Below are 24,797 nucleotides of genomic sequence, written 5' to 3'. Positions count from 1 at the left end.
TGAACTCTCAGACCGAATCAGTTGAAAATCAGGACCAAGATCTTTTATGGTGGTATCTTGTACTACCAAGGTGCCACTTTCAGTTAGAGTGCTGGAGGTGCTGCCTTCTCCACTAGAACATCAAATCTATTCAAGCAGCACAGCTGTGTAACTCTTCTGATCTGGGGCAAAATTGCTCATAGGAAAAGAGACACTTGATGTCATAAGGAAATGTTTAAATCAAAGGAGGCTACAGGACATTCCAAAGAAAAAAGTCTTTTCTAGTTTGTTTGCCAAACTTCACAGATAGAACACTGACAAGATTGACACACAGACATTTTGGTAACTTTCATCTGCAATCCATATGGTTTGAGCTCTACTACAGACAGTTTGTAAGTACCTAGTGGCGTCTGTATCAAATATGAAACAGTAGAGATGCAACAGGGATCACAGCATTATTACAGCTTTAAATTAATGGCTTTTCTAGCCTTTTTCCTTATGTCATCATTAAGAGGAGGTCTGGCACTGTGTGGAATGAATAACCTGTGAAAGACTATTACATGCATTTAAAGAACCCAACTCTGTCGTAACTTGAAAACCTGAAGCATTTAAAACCTTCTGAGATAGCAAGTCATCGGCCCATCAATCATAGAGACAGGAATACCAGACTCGCTGAAGAGATAATGATTCAACAAGGCTTCAGTGATATTTATAAAGATTTCAGGCTACTGAAAGGCTACTACTTACAGGCTATTTTGCTCTTTTAGAGCAGAATTTGCTGTGGAACTCACTAAGAGTGCTGGTACCTCATGTGGATTGAGTGGCATTACCTTCATCACTACTTCTAGGAGGGGATGCCTCCCTGAGAGCAACTGATGTCAGAGGAATGCAAATGAGTGGTACTTCTGTACTTCTGATGTGATGCTGTTGACACGCAGTAAGAAATACAGGCTTTTTCATAGCAGATAATGGAGGAAAAGAATGTACCGCAAATCTAACTGAGCAGTAAATCAGTATGGCTTTCACTGCTTAGACGTGGAAGTTTACAGTAAGAAAACACACTTTTGCTATGCTGACAACCAAGGCCTTCATAGGTGCCTCAGCTGGCGATGTAGCCTGTACAGGCCTCTCACTTCACAAGGAAGCAAGACACAGCATTATTGCAAGCTTTTGCAATGGGATGTGATAGGGCCTTCAGGATGTGCTCCGGGAAACTCAAGCTGTTTTTAGAATGCTTTATGAGTGTGTGAAGATCTAGGAAGGATAAGCACTATCACAAAGGAGAGCTTTTATAATAGTATCCTGTAAGATTTTTTTTTTTTTTCTGGACAACATGACTACAAACCCAGAAAACTCTCAAAATTCACTGAATTTGCTACTTGTTTCTAAGCTGTGCAGAGTTGAAGCTAGAACAGAGCAGGAAATTTCATCCTTTAAAACTTTTATGATACTGCAAAAACATTCCCACAATACATTAAGATGAGTCCAAAGTCCTTTCACAGTTTTGAAATAGACAATGTTGCAATACTCGGGGGTTTAGACTTGTGTTATATCTCAAAGAAGTAGTTAGGGAGTTGCCATGGTTTAGCTAGTCAAGTGGAAGTTGCACGTGAGATGTAAATAGATGGCTACAGGGAAGACTTTGCTCACAAATTCAGCTATTTGTAGATGTCTACATGTGAGCAGTGTCTAGGCATGCGTTACAGTCAGTGGAGAGGTAGGTACATACTGTCAGCGAAGACTAGAGTTGTTTAGGTGAGCAACTGGAAGTGTCTACTCTAGGCTAAGCTGGTGAGAACAAGAGTGTATTTACTGGCTTGAATTAGTGACATAGAGAGCTTGTGCCATTTGAGAAGCCCCGCTGTATCCCACTTGGCTTCCCACTCCCCAGTCAGAAGGTTTTGATCTTCTATAGATCTTGTATCATATCTGGTAGACCCATGTGGATGCCTCAGATACTCCATAGCCTCTGAAGTCACACTAGATATCTATGTTTAAGGAAATGAATCAAGATCACCTACATCACCCAAGTTGGGTATCTTAACCTTGAACTAACTCCAAGAAATGCCCATTCAAACTGTAACAGTGGTGTGATATAGCTGGGAAAAACCGCTGTTAAGGAAATCATTCCAGATCTGCTAGTAGATTGTTATCAAAGAGTAGAAGTACATGAGGTGAATCATCCTGCATTTCAACAAGTCTGATTATGTCTGAACTCATTTAAGTTATAGGAGATGGGAAGTTGGCTCGTGGCCTTGGACAGACAACTTCAGACTGCTGTAGTGAAGGAGGTATTTCTCCACTACAAGACAGCTGAAATAATCCCAGAACAGACAAAAAAGTGAAAGCCTGGCACAAACAGCTAACTGGTCCTAGGCCAAGTCCACAAAATGGAAGTGCACTAGGGTAATACAAAGTCCTGACTGGCTACGAAACTATGTGTCCCAGGTTCCAACCTCTGATGTTCACTGTGGCATCGGTGGAAAAAAAGAGACCAAAAAAAAAAAAAGACAGAAAAAAAGCCTGCTGTCTACACGGAAGATTCTTTTTCTGCATTAACAGTGTAAACCTGATGAATATGACAAGTACCACTGATGAGACATGCCAGACTTCTGGTGCCTTTAACGTCGTCACATCGTGCAGCACAGTAGCTTACAAAAAAAAAAAAAGAAGAAGGAAAAAATAGAAAAAAAAAGTATGGCCACAAAGCAACTCAAGCATATGGCAAGGTTTTGAGGTAAGTGTAGTCCCACAGTTATGGTGTCTGTACTTTTTGGGGAAGACTTCACCTCTCTATTTATTAAGAGGCAAACAGAGTGGTCAGAATGTATTGAAGGTAAGCTGGAAAGAGAACTGAGAACACACTCCTGCCAGTATATAAAAGTAGCGTGTGCCTAACTGAGAAAGCAGTGTTGCTTCTTGTTAATGTCACCTCAGGTTTAATGAGGAAGAGGGGAAAAGCAAAAAAGCAAAAAAAAAAACAAACTGGTGGTAAGCTGGAAAGAGAACTGAGAACACACTCCTGCCAGTATATAAAAGTAGCGTGTGCCTAACCTGAGAAAGCAGTGTTGCTTCTTGTTAATGTCACCTCAGGTTTAATGAGGAAGAGGGGAAAAGCAAAAAAGCAAAAAAACCCCAAAAAACTGGTGCTTTGTTGGCTGAAGTATATATAGAAAATGTTGCAGAGCAGCTGGGTGAGAAGACATGCCCGTTCTCTCTCGTAGCACCACACAGGGAGCCCACAGTGAAATTAAGAAGCAGCACAAATAAAATATATACCGATTCAGGAATAATTAGGACATTGAACTAATTTCTGCAGAGACCGACGTTTTATCTGGACAAAGATGACATGCTTAAACGCAGGTAAACGAGACGCTGGCAGTAGAAGCAGGAGAAAAGATAGAAGTCTCTACGCACTTTGGGGTGTAAGTCAGTCAAACACCAAGGGATATTAGTGCAACATTTCTTGCTTGAGTAGCAGTGCCTGAAGTTAACTCCGAGGAACACCACCGACCCTGTCCCCAGCCCTCTTTTCTGAATGTAACAGGCATTGATCCCTCGGTGAGAGATATCCACACAGAAAAACTAACTTGCTCAACTCAGCAGGGCAATCCCATTATCGTAGCGGGTCACCTGCAGTAAATCCTTAACAAGAGCCCAGCTCAGAAGTAATGCTCATGTATGCCTGGAAATCATATTTGAAATTAATGAGAAACTTCAAAGAAGTCTTAAACTGAAGGAAAAAAATTTTATAATCTGAGAAGACTTCTTTTCCTCTGCCCTGACCTCCCAGGTAATAACCCGAATTTGATAAAGCTTTGTGAACAAAGGACACCTAAAAAAGAGGGCTGGGAAGTCCAGATGCACATTAACAGAAACTTCTGCAAGAGCAACAGACTGATGGGACTATGGCCCCCTGTGAAAACATCTCATGTCTCTATCAGCAGGCATTCAGGTAGGTTCCACCTCCCAGGAATTAACTACACTGACAGCAGGGGACACTACTTACCTCACCGTTCAAGAAGCAGTAAAATACTGACACAAAGAAACCCTGGAAAGAACAGAAAGCAGTCAGTTACTAGGTAAATATTTTACCATGCAGAATCAGGGACGGAGCTGTATCCTGGGATCATTCTGAGCAAAAAGACAATCTTGCTGAGATCACCCGCTTCCAGACAGATTACACCTTCACCCTACAACTTCATGAGAAAATACTAAACCCCTTGCAGCTCACAGGTGAGACGTAAGAGCTAGAATCTAGGCAGCTCTTCCACTGACGGAGGGGATTGCCACCTCAGCTGAGCTAAAGCTTTGCTGCAGCTTCCAGCTGCCTCCCCAGCGTGGCACAAAGCCCTCACAGAGCCATGTCACGCTCGCCCGCGCTGTGCAGATGTCTCGGACACCGCAGCGGGGTGTCAATCGGCCTTAGACGATCTTGTGTGGGCAAGTGCATCATCAGGTTGCTTATGTTCATCTGAGCTGAACTGGTCTGCAGAATCTACTGACCGCAGTCACTAGACTCCCGTAATGACTGCAGAGATTGCGATGGCTGTAATGGAAGCTCAGATGACAACATGATGACACTTTCATCTCTAAACCTGCGAGCGGAGTCGTACCCATTTTGCTTTCAGCAACGGACTACAATTATTGTCACCATAAAGGAGAGATTCCCTGTGCTTTCTTTCTTACGTATGTCTTCATAACACTAACAATAAAATCAGCAGTGTAGCATTTTTGGAGACACTAAGCATCAGCAGATAAAAAATACAATTAATTTTAGGGAAAGGCAAATGTGGATTGGTTCACTAAAGGGTAAAGTTCCTTTCTTCATAGATTAAAAGGATCATTTTTCTTTTAGGATATTCAGTTTCGATTTCTGGTGGGATGCACTGTGTTTCAAAGCTAAACATGCAATCAGTAAAAATGGTAATCCAAAGCTCCAAACTTTGGTAATCTGTAACCCTAGATCTGGCTTGACAGCGTGTGTGCTGTGTGTTTGTATTGAATATCCTGAGTATCAGAGTGCTTGCTCCTGCAGATAATTAGAGGTAAAACATTCATGTCAAACATAGTTCCACCCCAGTTTAAGAAGGTCTTTAAGCAGAGGTAAAGCTGTAGGACACACCTATGCTCTCTCCATTGATTTTAGATGGAGCCCAGGTGAGGAGCTGTAGCTATAAACTGAACATAGTGCTAATGTTAAGGGAGATGAATCCCTCTGGTACACACCTGAGCGGAGCTCTGCACTCCATATATATCTATTACATAAGCATGAACAAACCTGAGCTCTTTTCAACTATTATTTTCATCATGGATGTCACTGCCATAAGATTCATGGCTGAAAAGCACTGAGGATCCTTTCTGCAGTAGATGATACCAGCTGTAAACCTGTTCTCTTACCTGAAAAGACTGCAGGAAGGAATTGAAATAGATGAAGACGATCTGAGAAATGTCATCTTCACCGGGGTTGACAAAGAAAAGCATATAGGTGATGCCTAGCAGAGGCAGAAGAACTAATGTTGCCTTGACTGCCTTCCTGTGGGGGATGAAACAGAAACACAAGTCAACACAAGAAAGAAAAACTGTGGGGGCATTTGCTGAGAAGAGCAATGGAATTCTGTACTTGCACAATAGCCAAGTAACTTGAGCTTTTTCGCAGGAGGACATACGAGTTTTAGACAGTTCTCAGCCTGCCTGCACAGGAACAGACCCGAGGTTCTTGATAGCTTACTGCGTAACCCAAGATGCGGGCTCCGAGGGTCCTCAGGCAATGAAGAACACAAGTTTCTTAGAGCTTGGGAAAGGATATTTAAGAAGGAGTCTGATCCTATGTCTGAAAGGCTGAATAGAGTTTAGTAGGGGAGCATGGAAAGAGAGACAGCCTCGACTTTGGGTTGTGAAGCCACAGGTGAACTGCTGGTTAACGCTTTCTGACCAGTGCCTGACCAGTTGGAGTTGGACAAAGGTGTTCAGGGGAAGCCTTTGCCTTTGAATCCTGCTGTTTGTCCTCACATTCTGAACTCCAGGGGAGAAACGGGAACCTTTTTTATATCCCTCCCGTTCCCTGACTTTTTCCTCCAGACAGTTTCTGTCCCAGCAGCGAGGCTTGCATTAGGTTGAAGCCTCAAGATTCTCTGCAGGCTCGGTGAGTGATTTCTTACATCTCAGGGTGATGTAATACATGCGCAATTTAGCTGCTGACCAGGGCAGGAAAGCTGTGCCCATGAGACCTGCTCTGTGCCCATCTTTTGATTCTGTCTGGAGTGTAAATGCTCTCTCCCTGCAACACCTGCACACCCAACACAACTGCTTATGGCTGTCTTGTAAATAATAAACAAGCAGATGGTGCACAATGAAGCGTAAGTGATTATTAACAGAATTATTAGGGGTTAATCTTTATTATTGGTGCTATAATAATGTCTTGGGATGTCAGCTGCAGAACTGCACCTCATTGTGCTAGACACTGTACAAACACGGAGGACTGCAATTTTGCTAAGTCTGTATAAATCTCTGTATAATGCCATAACAGGTAGATAAAGACAGGCAGGCAGGGGAGCACAAAACCATTGCCAGTGTCAGGGTATAGACTGTCAGGCTTAACAACGTAGCTGCCACATCATTTAATTACTCGCTTAACACAAGTTTGGACTACTCAGCTTTAGAGCAGCAAGGCTTGCCCCAGGCTTTCCTGCAATTATAAGGGTTTCTATTTAGTCTGTGAAAAAGAAGATTCCCTCACAGAGCTTGTAGCGAGGGTAAGATCACCATCATCTGTTCAAGGATGAAGGCAGTTACTTTAGATTGCCTCAGAATCGAATATCTTTAATGCTCCCTGCAAACTGCGGCAGGGGGGAAACTGTGCTGAGATTTGAATCAGTTTTTTTTCATGCTACTTTTAGTTTTATGGCATGAGGTTTGAGTATGAAAAAGGGGTATTTTTTCCTTTCATCTCCCAGGAAATGTGCAGAGAAGAGTCTGAACAAGAAAATCATACCACTGCATTAATTTCACATTTGTTCCCAAATCCCAGACAAGAGTAAAAGGAAGAAACCAGGCAAAACAACAAAACCTCATTACTGCATCAAAACTGCCTCCCAAAGTCAAGATCAGGCTAATTTGAGGACATCAGAATTGAAGCCTCAGCTCAATACACTGAGATTTTATCTAGAAATGATTTAGAGGATTTTGACCAATCTTACTCCACAAAACTTGTGCCATTTCCCAGTCTGTCCTGGACCTGTCGGTCCATAAACACTCCAAAACTCTGGCCTATCTTGCGCGATACTGCAAATGATAGGGCAGGAAGGGCACTCAGAATCTCCTAATCTCTAAAAATTTGCTTTTAGACTGTTTAGGCTGATCTAAGTCCGTACTGCTGCTTGAAGAGGCCAGGCCACCTTCCTTCTGCTGCCCTGGCATAAGCACCCTTGTCTTCTCCTTTCTGCCATACTAGTTCTCGTGAGGTTGCACAGCCAGCCAGCTTGGGGAATGGATCCACCTGAGAAGCCACCCCATGTAAAGGTAATGCTTAGCTAAGGATCAGTTCCGTGATGCAACCCACTGAGTGGTTACACTAATGCTGGTACCAGCTGAAGGAAGGGGGCACAATGGCCATTCCCACAGCCGACACTTTATAAAGACATCAAACCCTACTGTACTACCTGTATGTGCACAGTGACCATCAGTAATGAGACTGCTCTTGATCACAGGTATGATATCGATGTTTTAGAATTAGTGAATTGTAGAATCTTTGTGTTGGAAGGGACCTGTAAAGGCCATCTAGTCCAACCGCCCTGCAGTGAGCAGGGACATCTTCAACTAGAGCAGGTTGCTCAGAGCCCCGTCCAACCTGGCCTGGAATGTCTCCACGGATGGGGCACCTACAGCCTCCCTGGGCAACCTATGCCAGGGTTTCACCACCCTCAGTGTGAAACATGTCTTCCTTCTCTCTAGTCTAAATCTGTCCTCTTTTAGTTTAAAACCATTTTTGGCCCAGGCTCTGTACTTCTTTTACTTCTGGCTCTGCCAGGATATTATTATGGACAAGGATCTTAATACACATATGCACATGATTTATTGGGAAGTCTTGTTCTGCATCTATGAAGCTAAAGGCTGGGACAGAGAAGTAACCTAGCAGAGACTCAACAGTTTTTCCCTGATTCTCCATATTAGCTAAATGAATGGTCTAGTCATCAGTCAAAGGAGTCACAATTTATTTATATCACATAATACATCTGCTTGTGTACACATAGAAACTGATAAAGTTCCTACCCTCACTGGAAATTGAACCCTTCAGATTTCATTGGATGGGGGAAACTTCACCTGCGTGTTGGGGCATGCACAAGTCTGGAGGAGGCGAACATGCTGGTGGCTGCGGCGGTGCACGTGTCTCGGTGCCGGTAAGCCTGGGCTGCTGGCATTGTTTGGACATTGAAATGGAGTGGACAGCAAAAATGGACGCATGCTTTTATGGGTAGCCTGCAAAAATAAATACTGTGTACCTAACTACGAGCTCAAGGGGCAAGAAGGACAGCCTCTGAGATTAACAGCGGCATCTGGAAAGACAAAGATGGGACAAGGACTGGGCAGGCAAGGCAGCTCTTTGTTAACACCACGAAGAGCAAGAAGGACCAGCTGACTTACCTGTACTGTATTGTTTCTGAAGTGGTTGAAGCTCTCAGCTTTGTCATTAAAATCCTAACTATGTTAAATAGAAATACAAAATTTATCTGGAAAAGAAGGAAGAAAGAGGAAAAAATAAGACCAGTGAGTCAAACAGTGGCTTAAAGGATGTGATAGACCTTAAAAGGCACATTTTACAGTTACAATCAGATTGAAAACAGCCTCTTGGTTTTACCATTGATTGCAACAAACTCAGAAGTTCACCAGAAATATCAGATTATGCAGCAAATATCCAACACCTATTAATGTTTCCAAAACAGCAAAAAATAGAGTACAAAATTAATGGTCCCAGCAAGGAACTTATTGTTACTCCCTTTTACTCCTTTCCTGGGCGCCGCAAAGAACTAAGGGTGGGATTTGTTTGGCTGTTCGCATCGGTCTCGGGCTCGGCTCATCCGAGGCTCCCCGCGCAGAGGGAGCCTGCGCTGTGCGGGGGGCACGGCAGGCGTTGGAAACCACCCTCCCGCTCCACAGCGGGCTGTAAGGGTTAAGTAGTGCTCCCAGACCCGAAGTGCCAGACTGCATTGCAGAGACCCGAACGTGAGCCAGTCACACTGGACTCCCTTTGTATTCGGTGGAGGCTACGGACTGCGCTCCGCAGGAGACATTTAAAATAGAGCAGATGAATCATACCTGATAAATGACCGTTTTTTTGCACTGTCTTTAAAGGTGAGATGATGGATTTACCACTTCACTTTTTAATCTGCTGAGCTAGGTAATTATTATTTCTCTTACAATCTCACCACTGAGAATTGAGATTTGCTCTAATTACTGTTGTTGTAGCATCTGCTAGCGAGTTTCTTACATAAGTTTCCTCCCAGTGTAAACAGGAAAGGAAAAAAAAAAACCAAACAACCTGAAAAGAAGATTCTGAATGTGGGCTGTGATCAGCAGAAGGATTTGGCACTGAGGAGCAAGTTTTGGGTTGCTTTCAACACATAAAGTAGGGTAGCTTACAACATACAGATCTGTCTCAAAATTGTCAGTGATGGACACTGTCAGAATTTCGGAATTGTTATCTCAGGGTTGCTGAGCTCAGAACCTAAGCTTGTGAGAAGATATTTCTCCCACACACATTTCCAGGGTCCCAGGGCTCCTGGCATTTTGCAGCCTACAAACAGAACAATTCCCGGATTGACTTCCAACTTTTTATGAACACTGTAGCAGAGCTGCCAATTTAAAGGTGTTCTCAAAACATGCTCTTTTTTTTTTCCCCATGCAATATGCTATATTTCAATGATGACAGTATCTTGGCATCCATCATATCATTCCCTGCGGTTACTGTAACATGGTTTCTAACAACTGGTACAATAAGCACCTGAATAGACGCTGGCAGTGTTGGGAATTATGTACATTAAACACTTATTATGGGAGACAGAAAAATGCTGCTCTAGGAGTTAACATATGACATTTTTTGGAAATTATTTTTTTAGCAGAGCAGGGCCTTAGGGAGTATAAGAAATAAATAAAACAGTGCAGTTTATATACTTGTTCATATTAGAATTGCCTTTGTCATGTAAGAGCTTGAAGTCAACTGGTTCTCACTTCATTTATCAGAGACAAAAACTGCTTCATATCACTGGCTTGACTGGAATCTTAAGCTCCTCACTTTGGTGATTGCACCATTCCTCAATATCAGAAAATGTTCGGGCAGTGTCTACTGAGGGCGGTGTGGCTGTCCTTCACTCATAGAAAGAAATCTTCCACCTCTGAAATTCTGCTGCCAAACTTGAGGTTCTTCGTCAGCTCTGAGCCAGGGTTGGGTTACTTCTCTCGAGGATGCAAAAAAGGCACCAATCCAAAACGTGCCACTTTTGCAATTATAATGGAAGGTGCCAGATGGGATTATAGACTCTTAGGCAAGGATGAGTTCCAAAAGACTAATCACACGGGATTAGCATGATGAACTGGACTGCAGAAAGCATTTCAAGTTTCATGAGTCCTACTTTGATGTGACAGCAAGGAACTGGAAATTCAAATTGCCACGGGCTGCATCAGAAAAATTTTGATCTTCTCTGAAAGTAAATTGCAGAAGTGTGATTCATCAGTCCAGAAGGAGAATCGCAAGCTGAAAAATTTGGGAGTTACTTCACTAGAGATACTCTTATTCTATCTAACTCGATTTTTCATTCTCCCACCCTTTCCCTTAAGCTCTCCCACCCAAGGGTTGCAGAAGGAAAACAACGATGACATATAGAAAGGATGTATTGATACTTCTCACCTGGACTTCCATCTACGTTTGCACTGGTCCCCAGCGACAGCTGGCTCGCTCATCTGGTTGGCAGCACTAACGCCGATTGTCTCAGCTGACGCTCCCTGCGCGCCGGGTACCGCCAAAAGCTGGGCACCCCCACGGAGGCCACGTTCAGGGGGACAATCCAGCTCCCCGGGCGCAGACCCCAGCCCCGTTTGAGGCGCCTGTGCGTAGCGGAGGCCTGTCAGAGGCATGGCGGCACGTGCCCCGGGGCTGGTAAGAGACCACGTCTGTCTACAGCGGCGACGGGAAGGCAGACGCATCGGTGGTCGCTTCTGACGAGCCGCCAGGTGCCAGAGGAAAGCCTGCGAGGGACGTCGTAATGCTTGCTGGGAAAGAGGAATGCTGAGGCCGGGATAGGGCCATCGGCCGCTCGCCCCGAGTCCTCTTCCTATTCTTGCCTTGAATATGCTGCACATCCTCAGGCACATGGGCAGAGTTCAAGCCTGTGGGTCTGCAGACAGACGCTAAAATCCACCTGAGGACGTACTCGGGAATCTCAGATTTGCATTTCAGAGTGACTGTCACCCTGTCTCTTCCGTTAATGTTTGCAGTCACGTACTTGTCAACAAGGGGGATGGTCTTGCAAACATCTTATACTGTTTTCCTTCTGTCATTCTGGCAGAGCTCTCCTTTGCTGTGCAGTCTTTCAAACGCTGGAGAGGATGCTTTAGGTCTCATGACTGCAATAAAACTGAGTAGTCTTGTAGACAGCCCTAAGGTAGTTATCTACCCCTGAGCTAGTTACCACCAGCTCCTTTAATAACTGATGGAGAAAACCAGCTACTTTTACATTATAGTTCCTCCTGTCTATTTGAGATGCTTACCTCAGCAGGAGATGACTCTCCATTTTGAAGTGCCTCTTTATGTGACCTGCACAGACAGACCTGTTGGGAGGACCTATACTACAGGGATGTATCACAGGGTTGCATTTAGTTGCCTAAACACGGTCACAGAGAGCTGGTTTCGGTGCCACGGTGTATCCTGCTTGACCTCAACTACTCCTTCAGAATGGCATGGGCTTTCTAGAGGGTCTGTACCTTCTTTGGGGCTGACAGAGCATCTGAGAAGGTACTGTGCACCTATGTTTAGGCAAAAAGTTGTCTCCTCCAAGTTAGATTAAATACATCCTACCTTGACAGTCTTAACATTTCCCAATGGAACAGCTGTGAATACAAAGTCACACTGGTCTTTCGAAAAGCATGAAGGAACAAAAGAAGACTTCTTTGGCTAATGGCTGGCTGCCTTAACCCATCTGGCACTTTGGTGCTACAGTAATAACTATAATTTACAGAAAATCCATCCCACTGCTCACCCAAGGCTCCAGAAACACTGATCCCAAATTCCACTTTATCTAACTGCAGAAACAAATTCAGACCTGGGAACTTTATTTCCTGTTCTGATCCTCATAAATGGCTGCTCTGAAAATAGCAAAACTGGATCCAAACACCTCTGAATTCCTAAGGAGGGTCCCAAGTTTAAACTGGTCTGAACTCCAGACCGGATATTTTCTCACACAATCAAAATTTGGTCTGCCTTTCCCTGCAAACCAAAGTCTTGTTTTTTTAAAAGGGCTGGTAAATGGGACAGGGGCAAGCAGAACATCCTGTGCTGGCTGGAAAAATGAGTCATATATATCAGCCCAAGAGATGATGGCTGGGACTCAAAGAGGATCATCAAGTCAGGGGAATCCTATGGCCTTTTTTATGCATCAGGTAAGGTTAGAAAAATCATTCACATCTCCTTCTGGCTTTAGAATCTATGAATAATATATTCATAGGCTCTTTCAAGGCTTGGTTTTCCACCTTGTCACAGGCTTCTTTCCACAGCTGTTGCTGCACCAGGACAGGACATGAGCGCAGCCTTTGGCTTGTTATGCACAAAGCTCCTGTTACTGGCTTCATCCCACAGGCTTCTTCAGGAAAAAGAATAATTAATTCTTCCCCATTCTAGATTAGCTACCTAAGAGAGAAAAGTGAAGAGACTTGGCCGTGCCTTATAAATGGATTCCATCAGGCAGTGAGGATAAGAAGAGTAAAAGCATAAGGAGCTGAGTTGGATTGGCATAATTCCATTTTAGATTACTTCTAGGCAGCTGGTTATCCCAGGCTCTATTAATATTCAGTGGAGACAAACAGGCATTTTTCAACAGTCGTTCATTTGACGTATTTTAAATGAGCGTTTTTGGACAAATAGTGCTTGGACTTGAACCCGTTGCCCACACAAATCATCCAGTGATCTTCAGGTTGTCCAGGGGTATCACACCCGAGTTTCAGCTGAATGAATGTGGCTGTATCTACTGAGGATCTGTTACATTATATTATATGAAAGCTTAAAAAATGTTTTGAAGCAGCAACATCAAGAGTTCCTTTTTGTCTCTGTTAAGGTTTCTCTGCGAGATCTTTGAGCCTTGAATAGGATAAACTCTCAAAGGCAGAGCTTAGCAAGCAAAAAATTCCAAGGCAAACGATGCAAATGTGGTAACACCAAAATACTTGTTTCTGGGTTTCCTACTAGAAATACATTTCAGTGTGTTCAGTTTTAATGAGTTCTTTTAAAGGGATACTCCTTCGTTTCAGAAAGACATTTGGCTCAGTAGGACCTTTTAGTAGCTCTCAAAGAGGTCTAATCTGAAGATCAATTTTCACTGCATAATTCGATGGATTTTTATTGCCCATTTGTCCACATTTGGCCTGATACCACAGCTCAAGCTCTGATAGCCTGAGTTTGTTCAGGACAGAATACACAAACTGGGAATCAAACAGGGAACAGGCTGCTGCACACAGCCTGCAAAAGCTGAAGTCTTTGAAATGAAATGGAGCTATTTTCTCAGCTGCAGAGAATCCATACAGTTCTAGTGGCTACCAGATTGATTCTGATTCACAGGCAAAGAAGATGAAGCCTCTGGTGTTTATTATATATATAGAGTAGCATTGCAAAGGAAGAAAGATCTTACTATTGCAACGTGAGTTTTCCTAGAAAAGAGCCTCTGTATTGTATCTAGGAAAGTACACAATTATTTGTCAAGGACTTTCTTGTTATTATTGGAGCTCCGTTTTCTCTCAGAACTGGACATCCCTAACAAAATCCACACATCAGTTCCATAAATGGAGACTGATGAATGGACACTTAAGAGAAGTCATGGTGACAGGCAGTACATCGTTTTTATTTATCTTTAACCTCACTTGATATTTTTATCCATTTCTGTTTATATGTGTTTTATGCTTCATGGAAAATAGAACTAAAGATTTTTTCCCTTGATATTTATTGATAGATAAAATGAATCCAAGGGTGAGGTCTTGAAGACAGGATAAACCAACTTATTTCATATTCTCTTAGTTATGATGTGCTAAGAATATCCTTATTGCTGGAATAAGACTCCCTCCAACTACAGATGGGAAAGAAATAGTTTTCATATCTTGCCAGGGCTTTGGAAATTTAGTGTTTCCATTTCTAAATTGAGATGAAAATGCATAGCCCCAAAATGGAGTTATAAGCCAGTGATCCAAAAAGCACTTGGACCACCTGTTTTGCCACTGATCATTTATAATCTGAACATACAAACCCAGAAGCTCTTCTGAACCAAAAGAAGTTTTTCAGTGAAAGATTTCAGTCATAAAAAACAAACTCCATTTGAGAGGAAATGTATGTCCCTTAGTGAGACGAAATAGTGAAAATATTCCAAGATGCAGAAAAGAGGGAACGCTGACTGTGAAGGTTTCTTTGCAGTTCTCCTTAAGCTCGAGAGTTTAAATGGGAAGTCATCAAGCTCTTCTCCTTGTCCGTTGAGAGTTTAATGGGCGACTAGCATTTATTTTGCTCATTTCTGCTGGGCTTCCTACTTCATGCTTCACAAAATGGTTGTACTTCTGTGCTTCCTAGAATATTTGTTCCTCTTCCCTCCCAGAAATGTAAATATTACTCTATTTAGACTTTGTATTTTTCTGCGATGTGGTAAAATCCACCCCAGGATTAAGTAACCCAAACTGGCATCAGAGCACTCATTTTAGGTCATTATATTAGGTCATTTTAGAGCATTATATACTGTCATCCTGACCTCAAATGAATAGTCTGCCAGTTTATTAATGACTCCTTTTAATTGTTCTATCATACTGTCCTGACATGATTCTCAGACAGGACCTTTTATCACAAAGTTTCCCTTTCAGAGGTCACAGGTCCCACAATGACTCCTTTTGGCACCCAGCAAAGTGCTGGAAAATGCTATCTGACCACGAATAATGAGATGCGATTGAGAAGAGCGAGGCATAATGTGGTGGGTGGTCAGGATCAGGGAGAATGTAGAAGAGACTCCCTAGAGCAGCAGTGAAAGACCAAGTCTTCAGGCAAGCAGAGTTGTATACATATCCTCTACACATCCTGAAGATTGTATGGGATGGAGTCGATTTTTGGTGGGGGAGGGAGAGAGTGGTAAATGAACAGACACCTTCCTTACCTAATGTCTGTGTTCCACATCAGCACACGGACCCTCGCCTTTTCCCACACTGTCACCTAAACCCAAGTACAAACACAACTCCAGTCCTAGCCAGGATCACACCGTTTCCTCACTAGAGTCCTGCATCATGCGTGAGTATGTCCACAGCCTCTTTTCCAATCTTATAACCCCATCTGTGGTCCTCTTAGTACTGTGCTGGTCCTTCTGTCTCTCCTGAAACATCTTGTATTCAAAATGCTTTGTTAAAGAAACACACTGCAGGTCACTCTCCAGTCAAGTCAACCACCATGAGGTCTCCAGTCACATGTGACTCAATAGGGCTTCTCTCCAATTATTTCACCAAACAAGCCAGGAACACGCTGAATGGTGCAATGCCAGTAAACACACACCCTTGCCAAAATAACAATGGCACACAGAGAGTTCTTGCCTGGAGCGAGTGATAGCCCAACTCATAACACCAACTCATCCAACCAACTCATCACACTAGCACATTGAAAATGACCGAGATCACAGAATCACACAATCACACAGAATCATTAAGACTGGAAAAGACCTTTAAGATCATCAAGTCCAACCATCAACCCAACACCACTGTGCTCACTAAAATGACACAACAGACTAAACCATGGACATACTGCTGTGACTAGTCCCCCTGGCAGTTCCCCAGGCTGGGCAGGTTCAAGTTGCCGTGTGTAAGAACCACAAGAGAAGACTCATGCGAGAGTCTTCCTCCAAAGAGGAACTATCCAGCAACTCACAGATCAAATGTGTTTTCCTATCTGGAAAGCATTCTGAGTAAGACTTGACAGGATGAATTTTGGAGAAAGTTTTCTGGGCAAGTGCTGATGGTCATATGAGTTTCTTATTGGCTGTGGAACATCTCAAATACAGAACAAGAAATTATAGAAAGAGAGAGACATTGTAGGAGTGTACATGGTACTGGACACCTCGTTTGCCACTATTGACTCCACAGCTACAAAATGTAAGCAACAGGAAGACAGTAATAGCAATGATGGCAAAATTGAGATAAATTCCAGATGGACTGTAATCAAATTAGCATATTATCTTTAGCCTATGTGTTGCTACGACAGCATGCTTGCAAACCAGTGAAAACTAAGATAGATAAAATGTCTTGTAAGAAAAACTCAGGGATGTCAACAGTTTGCAGGTCATGAACTACAACCTTGGTAGCAGTGGAAGAACTGGGAATCTATAGAGAGAAAGAAATTTTTAAAAATCAATAGGAAGACTAAATTACGTTTCTCAGTGGTTGAGAAAAAACATAAGCCAGTCAGGAAGAAGAAGGGAAAATAAAAAAGATATATCAATAATAAAAAAATTATCAGTATCTGAACAGAACAATGCAGAAGTGGAAGTGTAAGCGTGAAGGGAGTCAACAGAAACTACAAAAATATTCAGAGAAGCAATTATATCAGCAAGGAAGATGCTTGCAAAGAATTAGGGAATGCTTTTCAGAAAAAAACAAAAATGAAATGCATATAGACACATACATCAGTGCAATGCTTCTATATATAAAATGGCAAGTGAACAAACCTTTATTACTTTTTTAGAAGATCAAAAAAAAGGAATTTTAGCAGTGTGGACTGCAACATTTTGAGTGGAGTATTACAGTAAAAAAAAGTGAATATCAAGATTAAGATTCTCTACAAATTTTGTCTATTGGACGGTATCAAAAAGGAATGGATTCCATAAATATTGCTTAAGTTGCTTAATCAAGCTATTACTTCCCCTACCTGCAATACTTTTAAAGACATATTGGAAAAAGATGTATGTAACAGGATTGCAGAAAGACAGCTCAGAAGTGTAAATGCCTATGTGGTAGGATAATCATGCAAAGGCAGATAGCAGCACATTTCAATTAAAAAAAAAAAGTGTGAACACTCTGAAGTATCATTACCCTGATAAACTAGGACATGGGATGGGAAGAATTATTGAGTCAAGTCCTATAGCTTTTGTAAACAGTTGTATTGAAAAATCCTTTGCACAAGTGGGCAATATTAAATAAATTGTTATTTATCCTACTTCTATGAATGCTAGAAGTCTTGTTAATTTAGCTTAAATATATTAATGGTCACTTACGACAATTTCCTTTGTGTCAGTAATACTAACAAGCTTAAGTACCTCCACTCTCCTCTGTGACATACTTATAAAAACCTATCTTTCCACAGTCTTTGAGAAACTAAACAAACTCAAATATTTACTGAAACTTTCTCCATGACATGGTCTTCCAGAACATCGGCCAGTGATTGCTATACATATAAGATATTGCTGTATCCCATAACCTGAAGCTGAGCTGGACAAATTCTTTGCGAGCACTGTTAAGAGCATTTTTAGAAATTAGGTGTAAAAGGGAAGAATTACACGGTTTGTGAAGTCCTCTGAAAAAGTCCGTGTGGGGACAAGGGACATCCAGCAGATATTCTCCTCAGGTTTGTGAAAGGAATTCAGATTTGTTTCTCCAAAGGCTTTTAAGAAATTTGGCTATTAGAGGTTTGGAGGGGCATTATGCATAGAAAAACAAGAAAGAAAGGGTAGGAATGCATATATATATATAGTCTGTTTTCTCAATGGAGAGAGGCTACTGGAAGAGCTGTGCTGTTGTATGTAGACCTCGGTGATCTCTAAAAGGGAATGAAGAGCAGGCTGACAGATTTTTAGTGACACTAAGCTACTCAGGATAACAAAAATAAAGGCTGATTGAAAAGAGCTGTATAGGGACTCACAATACTAAGTGACCAGGCAGTAACACGGCACATGAAATCACATGATATAAAGGTATGCAACGGGGAAGTAAAGCGCTCTTAACTTCACAGGAGCTCTGGGTTTTTTCATTCACAAAATGTTGGAATTACACTAGCTAGCTCCCTGAAAACTTCATCTCGGTTCCCAGTGGTACTCAAGAAAGGAAACAAAAAAATGTTTGGAATTATCGAGAAAGAAAAAGAAATTAAAATAGAGAAGAGGATGCTGCTATAAAAAGCCATTTGTGTGGTCACACCTTGAGTACTGGGGCAAGCTTTGATCTCGCACCGCAGAAGTGCTACATCATTACTGATTAGCACATCATGAAGACCACTTCAGTACGCGTGCCAGCTGCCTCCTGAGCGAAATTCCACACTGCAGTAAGGATGGGCCCATCTTCTTAAGGACACTTAACTCTTCTACAGCACTTGTCATCCAGGGATCTCAAAGTATTTTAAAATGGAAGATAAGTATCATTATGCTTGCGTTATAGCTGGGGAAACGGAGACCTAGAGCAGCAATCCAAGTCGTTTGAAAATAAATAGCTGATGAAGGCAGAGACAGAAGTGAAATCCAGGTCTTCCTATTAGCTTACACACCCACTTGTGCCCACAGTTAACTGATTGCAGTGAATTATTTTCAACGAGACGCAAAAAGTAAGGGTTAGAAAACTGTTCAGTTCTCAAGCACAAGGGAAAAATCTATTAAAGCGGAATGTAAGGTTTGAAAAAAAAAACGAAATATTTGATCTGCCTGTTTGAAAAACTGAAAATTTAATACAATTTTAGCTCTGAGGAATATTGCAGAGCAGTTCATATCTCGGGTCAGCTCACAACAGTTACTGAGAAAAAAAGCAGCTCAGTTAACTGCCTCCGGTGCCTATTTTCTGAGGTTCGTCCTCTGTTCTTGCCGTGTTTTCATGGTTCACCGGTTCTTTGACAGGGATTACATTTAAAATTGCACATAAGAAATGTATTTTTCGTAATAAAATAAGGCTGAAATTCAGTTCCCTGGCATGCATTTCCAACCCCTTGCCCCTTCCTCACCTTCAGAGAGGGACGGATGATTGAAACTTGGTTATGCCACTCTGAGGAAAGATACCAGAATTAAAAAAAAAAACACTAATTTGAAGAGAAAATACTTAACAGAGTGTATTTTTCTAGTGCTATCAGAAATTGAATTTCAAAGCATCCAATGTACTGAATGTACTGGTTAGATCTCTCCTGGGATATGTTCAAGCCAAAATGCATCCAGGAATGAAAAAAAGATGGATGAATACCTACATTCTCTCCCTCACATTGTTTGTCAATAAAAATACAGGTTTCTCACTCAATATTCAGCATCAGCAGTTATACCCAGTTTCCTTTGTCTCTGGAATTCTCTATGAAATTGTTTCCTGTTTTCAGCCCAAGTGAGTGTTCAAGTTTCTTCTAAATACAAGCAGGAAAGCAAACACATCTCTCTACAGAATTGTTCCAAGTTTTTGTACTCTGAGCTATAACAGAGAATAATATGGTTTAAAGATGGACTTGAGGACTGCTACCATGATAAAAGGGCTTTATTTCTGACCAGTCTGCATTTCCCAGTGAGGTTCAGAACTCCTGCATGACCTGTTTCTTGGTGTTACACTACCTTGTGCTGCAGCAGTTTAATGCATAGAGGCAAGGAAATGAGAAATCAAAACCAGTGGAAATAATTTTTGACAGACAAAATCCTCCTAACTTTTAAAGAGACTCGGCATCTTCAGAAGCAGGTTTTATTTCTCTGGAACTAAGAATATTTACCAACAAGAGCACTGTAATCATATTGCTACTGGTTGGTATAACACAATGATGCTACCTTTGTCTAACAGGTAACCAGGACTCAGCTGAGCTGTACACTGGGCACGTGGCTCTCAACTAACTAAGGTGGGTGAAACCAATTTTAATCGCAACAGGCTGAGTGCTCAGGACAGGAACAGTAATTTGATCGTGTTTTTTTGACTTTTAGCTTTTAGTGTGAGCCCTCTTTTGGAAATAACATTAATTTCTTCTAGTAACATTCATGTCTTTTTACCTTTCCAGCAGTACACAGAATTGTTCTTTATGCTCTTTCATAAAACATAAACTTCAGTTGAACATTCCAATTCTTCATTAGTTCAAATCCAACTCATTAGCTGTGACTGAAGGAGGTCACAGAGTTGTACTATTTTTGAAATCTTTGTGTCTTCCATTTCTGGTGACCATTGTTCACCGTAAGGAGGAGGAAAGCAGCACTTTGTCCCCATCTATGTTAAGGCAGAGGCACACTGACGTACTGGGGGGGTGATTTTGACTGTGTTGCCCTGAGGACATGGCAGACATCAAACTTCAGTGCTCTTAATCCAGCATTTCTCACAGCACCCTTGATAGGGTCAGTAACTCCAATAATAATAAGTGATGCTTGAGTCATTACATACAATCTGATTTTATTCATGTAAAGATCGAAAAATGAGCCTGCCAAGCTGCTTTAACACACTGTGGAGTTGTGTATTTTAATCACATACACAAGACTCAGCTGTCTTATAAAAAAAAAAAACCCCCCCCCCCCCCCATTTTTGCAATCAGGACCATATTGTAACAGGAGTCTTCAGATTTGCCTCCTAGACTATGTTTCCAGACTCTTTTCCTCACCCAGCAGTGCTTGCTGATGGGAGCAGCCATAAGGAGAGGGAAGGAAGGGCGAGCCCTTATGCCACTTCTCTAAGTTGCTTTCCACCCCACAGCGCAATTACTGTCGTTATCTCATTAGTGCTTCAATTAGAGCTCAACTGCAGGCCCAGGTTGGAAGGTTCAGTACACAACATCAGTTCAGGGCAGTACAGGTATTGGCTCAGTTTAGAGAGGTCTCAAGGCTGCTTTAAATTAGAGGCAGATATAATGACCTGTATAGAAAGAGGCAGCCTCCAACTGCACCTCCATTTGCTGTGCCTCTGGGATCTCTAAATAAAGTGATGTTCTGGGGAGAACAAAGCTATTTTCATGACTCTAAGCCACCTGTGGTATCTGCCAGAGATGCTCTTCAAGGATATTACAGATCTTGTTGACTAAAGGGGTTATGGTAGATTCACAGACTTCCAGGCAATGATATGAAAACTAAATGCTCCAAGTATTGCAAACTTGCTAAGTTGTGCTGTCTAAATAGGATTTGTTTGGGAGTTAGTCTCCGTATCGGTGAGCCAATTTTGTGAGGCTGTTTGTGTTTTTGGGATGGGTCCCTTTGTGACACGTTATTATCTTATATATATGTGGTGACAAATTATTATATTATTATGTATATGATTATATTGTATCACACCAATTGTATTTCTCTCCTTAGAACATAAAGAAAAGAATTTTTATATAAAAATAAACTCCTACTTTTTTGTTTTCTCTTTTCAGCTACGCACAGCATGATCTGTCCGCTGCATCTTAAAAATTAACACAGAAATTAACTCTTCCATTTTCAGGTTGGGAGCCATTCAGATGAGTAGCTGGCTTCCTAGGCAACAGAGAAGCTTTTTTCATGCTGAACGGCATGAAAAGCACAGCACTGACAAGGTGAGAGCACGGGGCTTCTTGCCTTGAAAAAGCTGGCAGTGGCTGCCTACGCTAGAGCATTGGCATCTTCTCCATGGGTGTTGGAGTAGCGTAAAGGACAGCTATACCGAGACTTGATTCCCCAAGAGAGGGGACCCCACTGAGCCCCATGAATTCTCTGTTAGGGCATCTGCCTTTTTCCTAGGTGGCTTTTACTGCAAAGGAGTGGAAGAGTAGGATCCGGTTTTTCAGCATTGTCCTTTCTAATAGCATTGATCTTTTCCAGCCACATTCAGTATTTTCTGTGAAAGCACCACTGCGTTTTAGTTGAAAGTTCAAAATAGTTTGTGAATGAGCTTTCTTCTCTTCCTCTGCCTGCGGTTCATTGGCACAAGGGACAGATAAACAGCCTGGTAACAGTAGGTGCAGGAAAACTAACAAACAAGAACACAGGAATGATGGGGGTGAAGATGTAGGTGACTGTACAAGGAGATGCAATTCCTTACCATGATCATTACATTTTTCAAATCAACGCACGTGGCGGAATTGCCCTAGTTCCAAAAGCAGCAAGTGGATGAGCAGGTGTTGTAATGTACCTCCTGTTTTTGAACATTGTTCCTTCCCACATCTCAAGACATCGTACAAAGGAAGGCAGACAGCATTACAGAGGGAGGAGGAAAGAATGGCCTAAGGTCAAAGAAACAGCCAAAAAAAGATCACTGCAATTCTGACTTGCAGAGTTAGCTACTGTGGCAGCTTCACAGAACAGCTGAAGATGTTTGACCTTGCTTGTGTTTTATTTTACATAAAAGTAGATGAGGAACATCACAGATGCCTACCGAACTATCCCTCAATGGGAGATGGCAGTGACCTTCCACCACATACATACTTACCAGAAGAACGAGAATCACTGGCCCTTGATATATGTAGTCGATATACTTCCCTGGCTCTTTTCCAAACCAGCATCTGTAAGAAACAAAACAAATAAGAAAATAACTTGTAAAGGACAATGCACTTCTTTTAGATTTTAATATCAAGGACACCACAGAGAGATGTTCCCTTATTCCCCCAGTTGTTTAATCATGTGCATAATCAGCAAGCGATTGAGTTTTCTGCTACAAAACCACTTTTTGTCTGCACACAGATCTGAGCTCCATTTTCCCCTCCCACTAGACCATTCATGTTCCCACTATGTTTTTGGCTATTGCCCATGTAAACGTTTCCAAGAAATGTGAGAACTTGCTCTAAGGAGGATGCAGAAGATGCGTCCTGCTGGGTCTGAAAAAGGGCTGAAAGAAATATTCTTAGTAAGGAAGAAAAATCTGTTATCCATCGCAACATCCAGTGACACTTTAATTCCCTAAAGTAAGGGCTGTTACTTATGGCAAATATGTCTCAAGCTGCGTGGAAATGTTGTCTAAGATATTGGATGAATAAGGAGTTCATCTCATTGGCTTTGAACCAAGCTGGTGCCCACCAAATCCAGCACACGGTAGAGAGACATCACCTGAAGCTAGCAAACACCTGATCAACACCGCTTAAGTGAATCGGTGAATTAGGTTAAGTGGAAGCACAGGTAAAATGAAGGGCCTCAAACTAGCAGAGAGCCTGGATGTGTCATGTGTAACCGAGTGCTGGCTTGACTTTCACTTCCACTACTTACCTCTGGTTTTCTCCCTGCCGTGTTATACAACAGACTGAGCCTGTGATTTCACAGCGACCCATACTCACTTCATTCTCTTAACTGAGAGTAATAAGTGAGTTATACTTATGTCAGTAAATGAATCAGAAACTGGGATTAGGCCTGGCCTCAATCACTTACAGTATTCCATCTTCCTTGGTGCAGTTTTGGCCCAGGCCAAACAATATCCAAGCCCAAAACTATTCCCGGGGAACAAACCCGGAGCTCGCGTGAGTCAATAGCCTACAAACTGCAGCTACCCTGATTTGGAGGCCAAAAGGGTTTAATAATATGGATGTGAACTACTCCATGCTATTTGGACTCCAGCCCCAGGAACAATTCCAGGCCCAGCTAATTTAATGTTACAGATACAGCCACATGGTCTGGACCCTGGTTCCACCACGCAGAGACAACTTTGCTATCGTAACGCCTTAATGTATACATCATTTGAAATCCAGACACCTTAGGAAGTAGATTTTGGAGTTCAAAGGTCTGAGAGTTTTTTCCCCTTTGTGGATACCACATAGAAATCTACAGAGCAAAAAATATGTCTTCCCTGTGTTCGCCTCGTGACAAAAGGTAAGCTTAGTGCCACTGGAGACTTGAAAACAAGGGTAATTCCTGGGCCAAAGAGGCCATGGAGACAAGTGCAGATTTGCACTTTTCCAAGCATTCAAAAAATACCACTTGTGTCCTTGAAGAGGTTGCAGTCTGTAAGATACAAGCTCACGAGTCCAAGGCAAATAAATTGAGATAAGAAAAGCTACGGTTCAGATGGAATTCCTTTGAATCACATAATGCCCCCAAAGCCTTTCTCCAAAATGTGTTGCGTGCTAAAACAGACGGAGCTGTCTGCCCACTGCAAAATGCTCTTACCGAACGGAATGTACAGAAATACTGAAATACGCAGCAGATATCTAGGAATACAGTTCAGTATCACGCAATTGTTGGCCTTTTCTTGATTCAATTTCTACATCTTTTAAGTTCCAAATAAATGAGAGAACTCTGAATATTTTATAAATATAAAACATGCCTGTTATTCCCTGGTGCACTGACTGCAAATGAGTGTAAATTGATAATTTTGCAACCAATTTTCCAAAATCTGGTGATGAGAGCAAGACTTGGAATAAGGTACTTCCTGCACCCAAGTTATCATCCAAGAAGAATCCCCAGGGCAGCCTTAAATGAAGGAAACTGATTTTTTTGGTTTTTTATTACCGAGATGGAAAGATATGAAGAAAAATTAATTGCAAGATATGCCAAGGCAGGAAACACAGCTCTCCAGAACTTACAAGATCTACATTTGAGAGAGGTTTTTGAAGCGCATTTTGGGAGGACTATCATATATTGCCTGAAACTCAGAGAATCATGAGATATTAGAAGAGGAGTTTCTGGGAAGCTGGCTGTTCTAGCAGACGAATCTAGCAGAGGAACTAATAAGAAAACAGG

At 42.0% G+C, this 24,797-nt stretch overlaps 1 protein-coding gene across 1 annotated transcript in view; it reads right to left on the bottom strand.

The window, feature by feature from the left end:
* The window catches only part of LOC104618267 (corticotropin-releasing factor receptor 2), a gene marked incomplete at its 5' end in the record, with an annotated part of 33,987 nt that extends 11,354 nt beyond the window's left edge, over window positions 1-22,633 (bottom strand). Inside the window, 4 exons of the mRNA XM_010283813.1 lie at window positions 3,989-4,030; window positions 5,380-5,515; window positions 8,623-8,708; window positions 22,561-22,633. Coding sequence (XP_010282115.1) covers window positions 3,989-4,030; window positions 5,380-5,515; window positions 8,623-8,708; window positions 22,561-22,633 — 337 coding nt within the window. The remainder of the gene's footprint in view (window positions 1-3,988; window positions 4,031-5,379; window positions 5,516-8,622; window positions 8,709-22,560) is intronic.
* Window positions 22,634-24,797: the final 2,164 nt, after the last annotated feature.

The sequence above is a fragment of the Phaethon lepturus genome, unplaced genomic scaffold (assembly GCF_000687285.1).
Source record: "Phaethon lepturus isolate BGI_N335 unplaced genomic scaffold, ASM68728v1 scaffold34663, whole genome shotgun sequence".
NCBI lineage: Eukaryota > Metazoa > Chordata > Aves > Phaethontiformes > Phaethontidae > Phaethon > Phaethon lepturus.
Note: the sequence above shows the minus strand (reverse complement) of the source record. Positions and strands in the feature narration are given on the sequence as shown.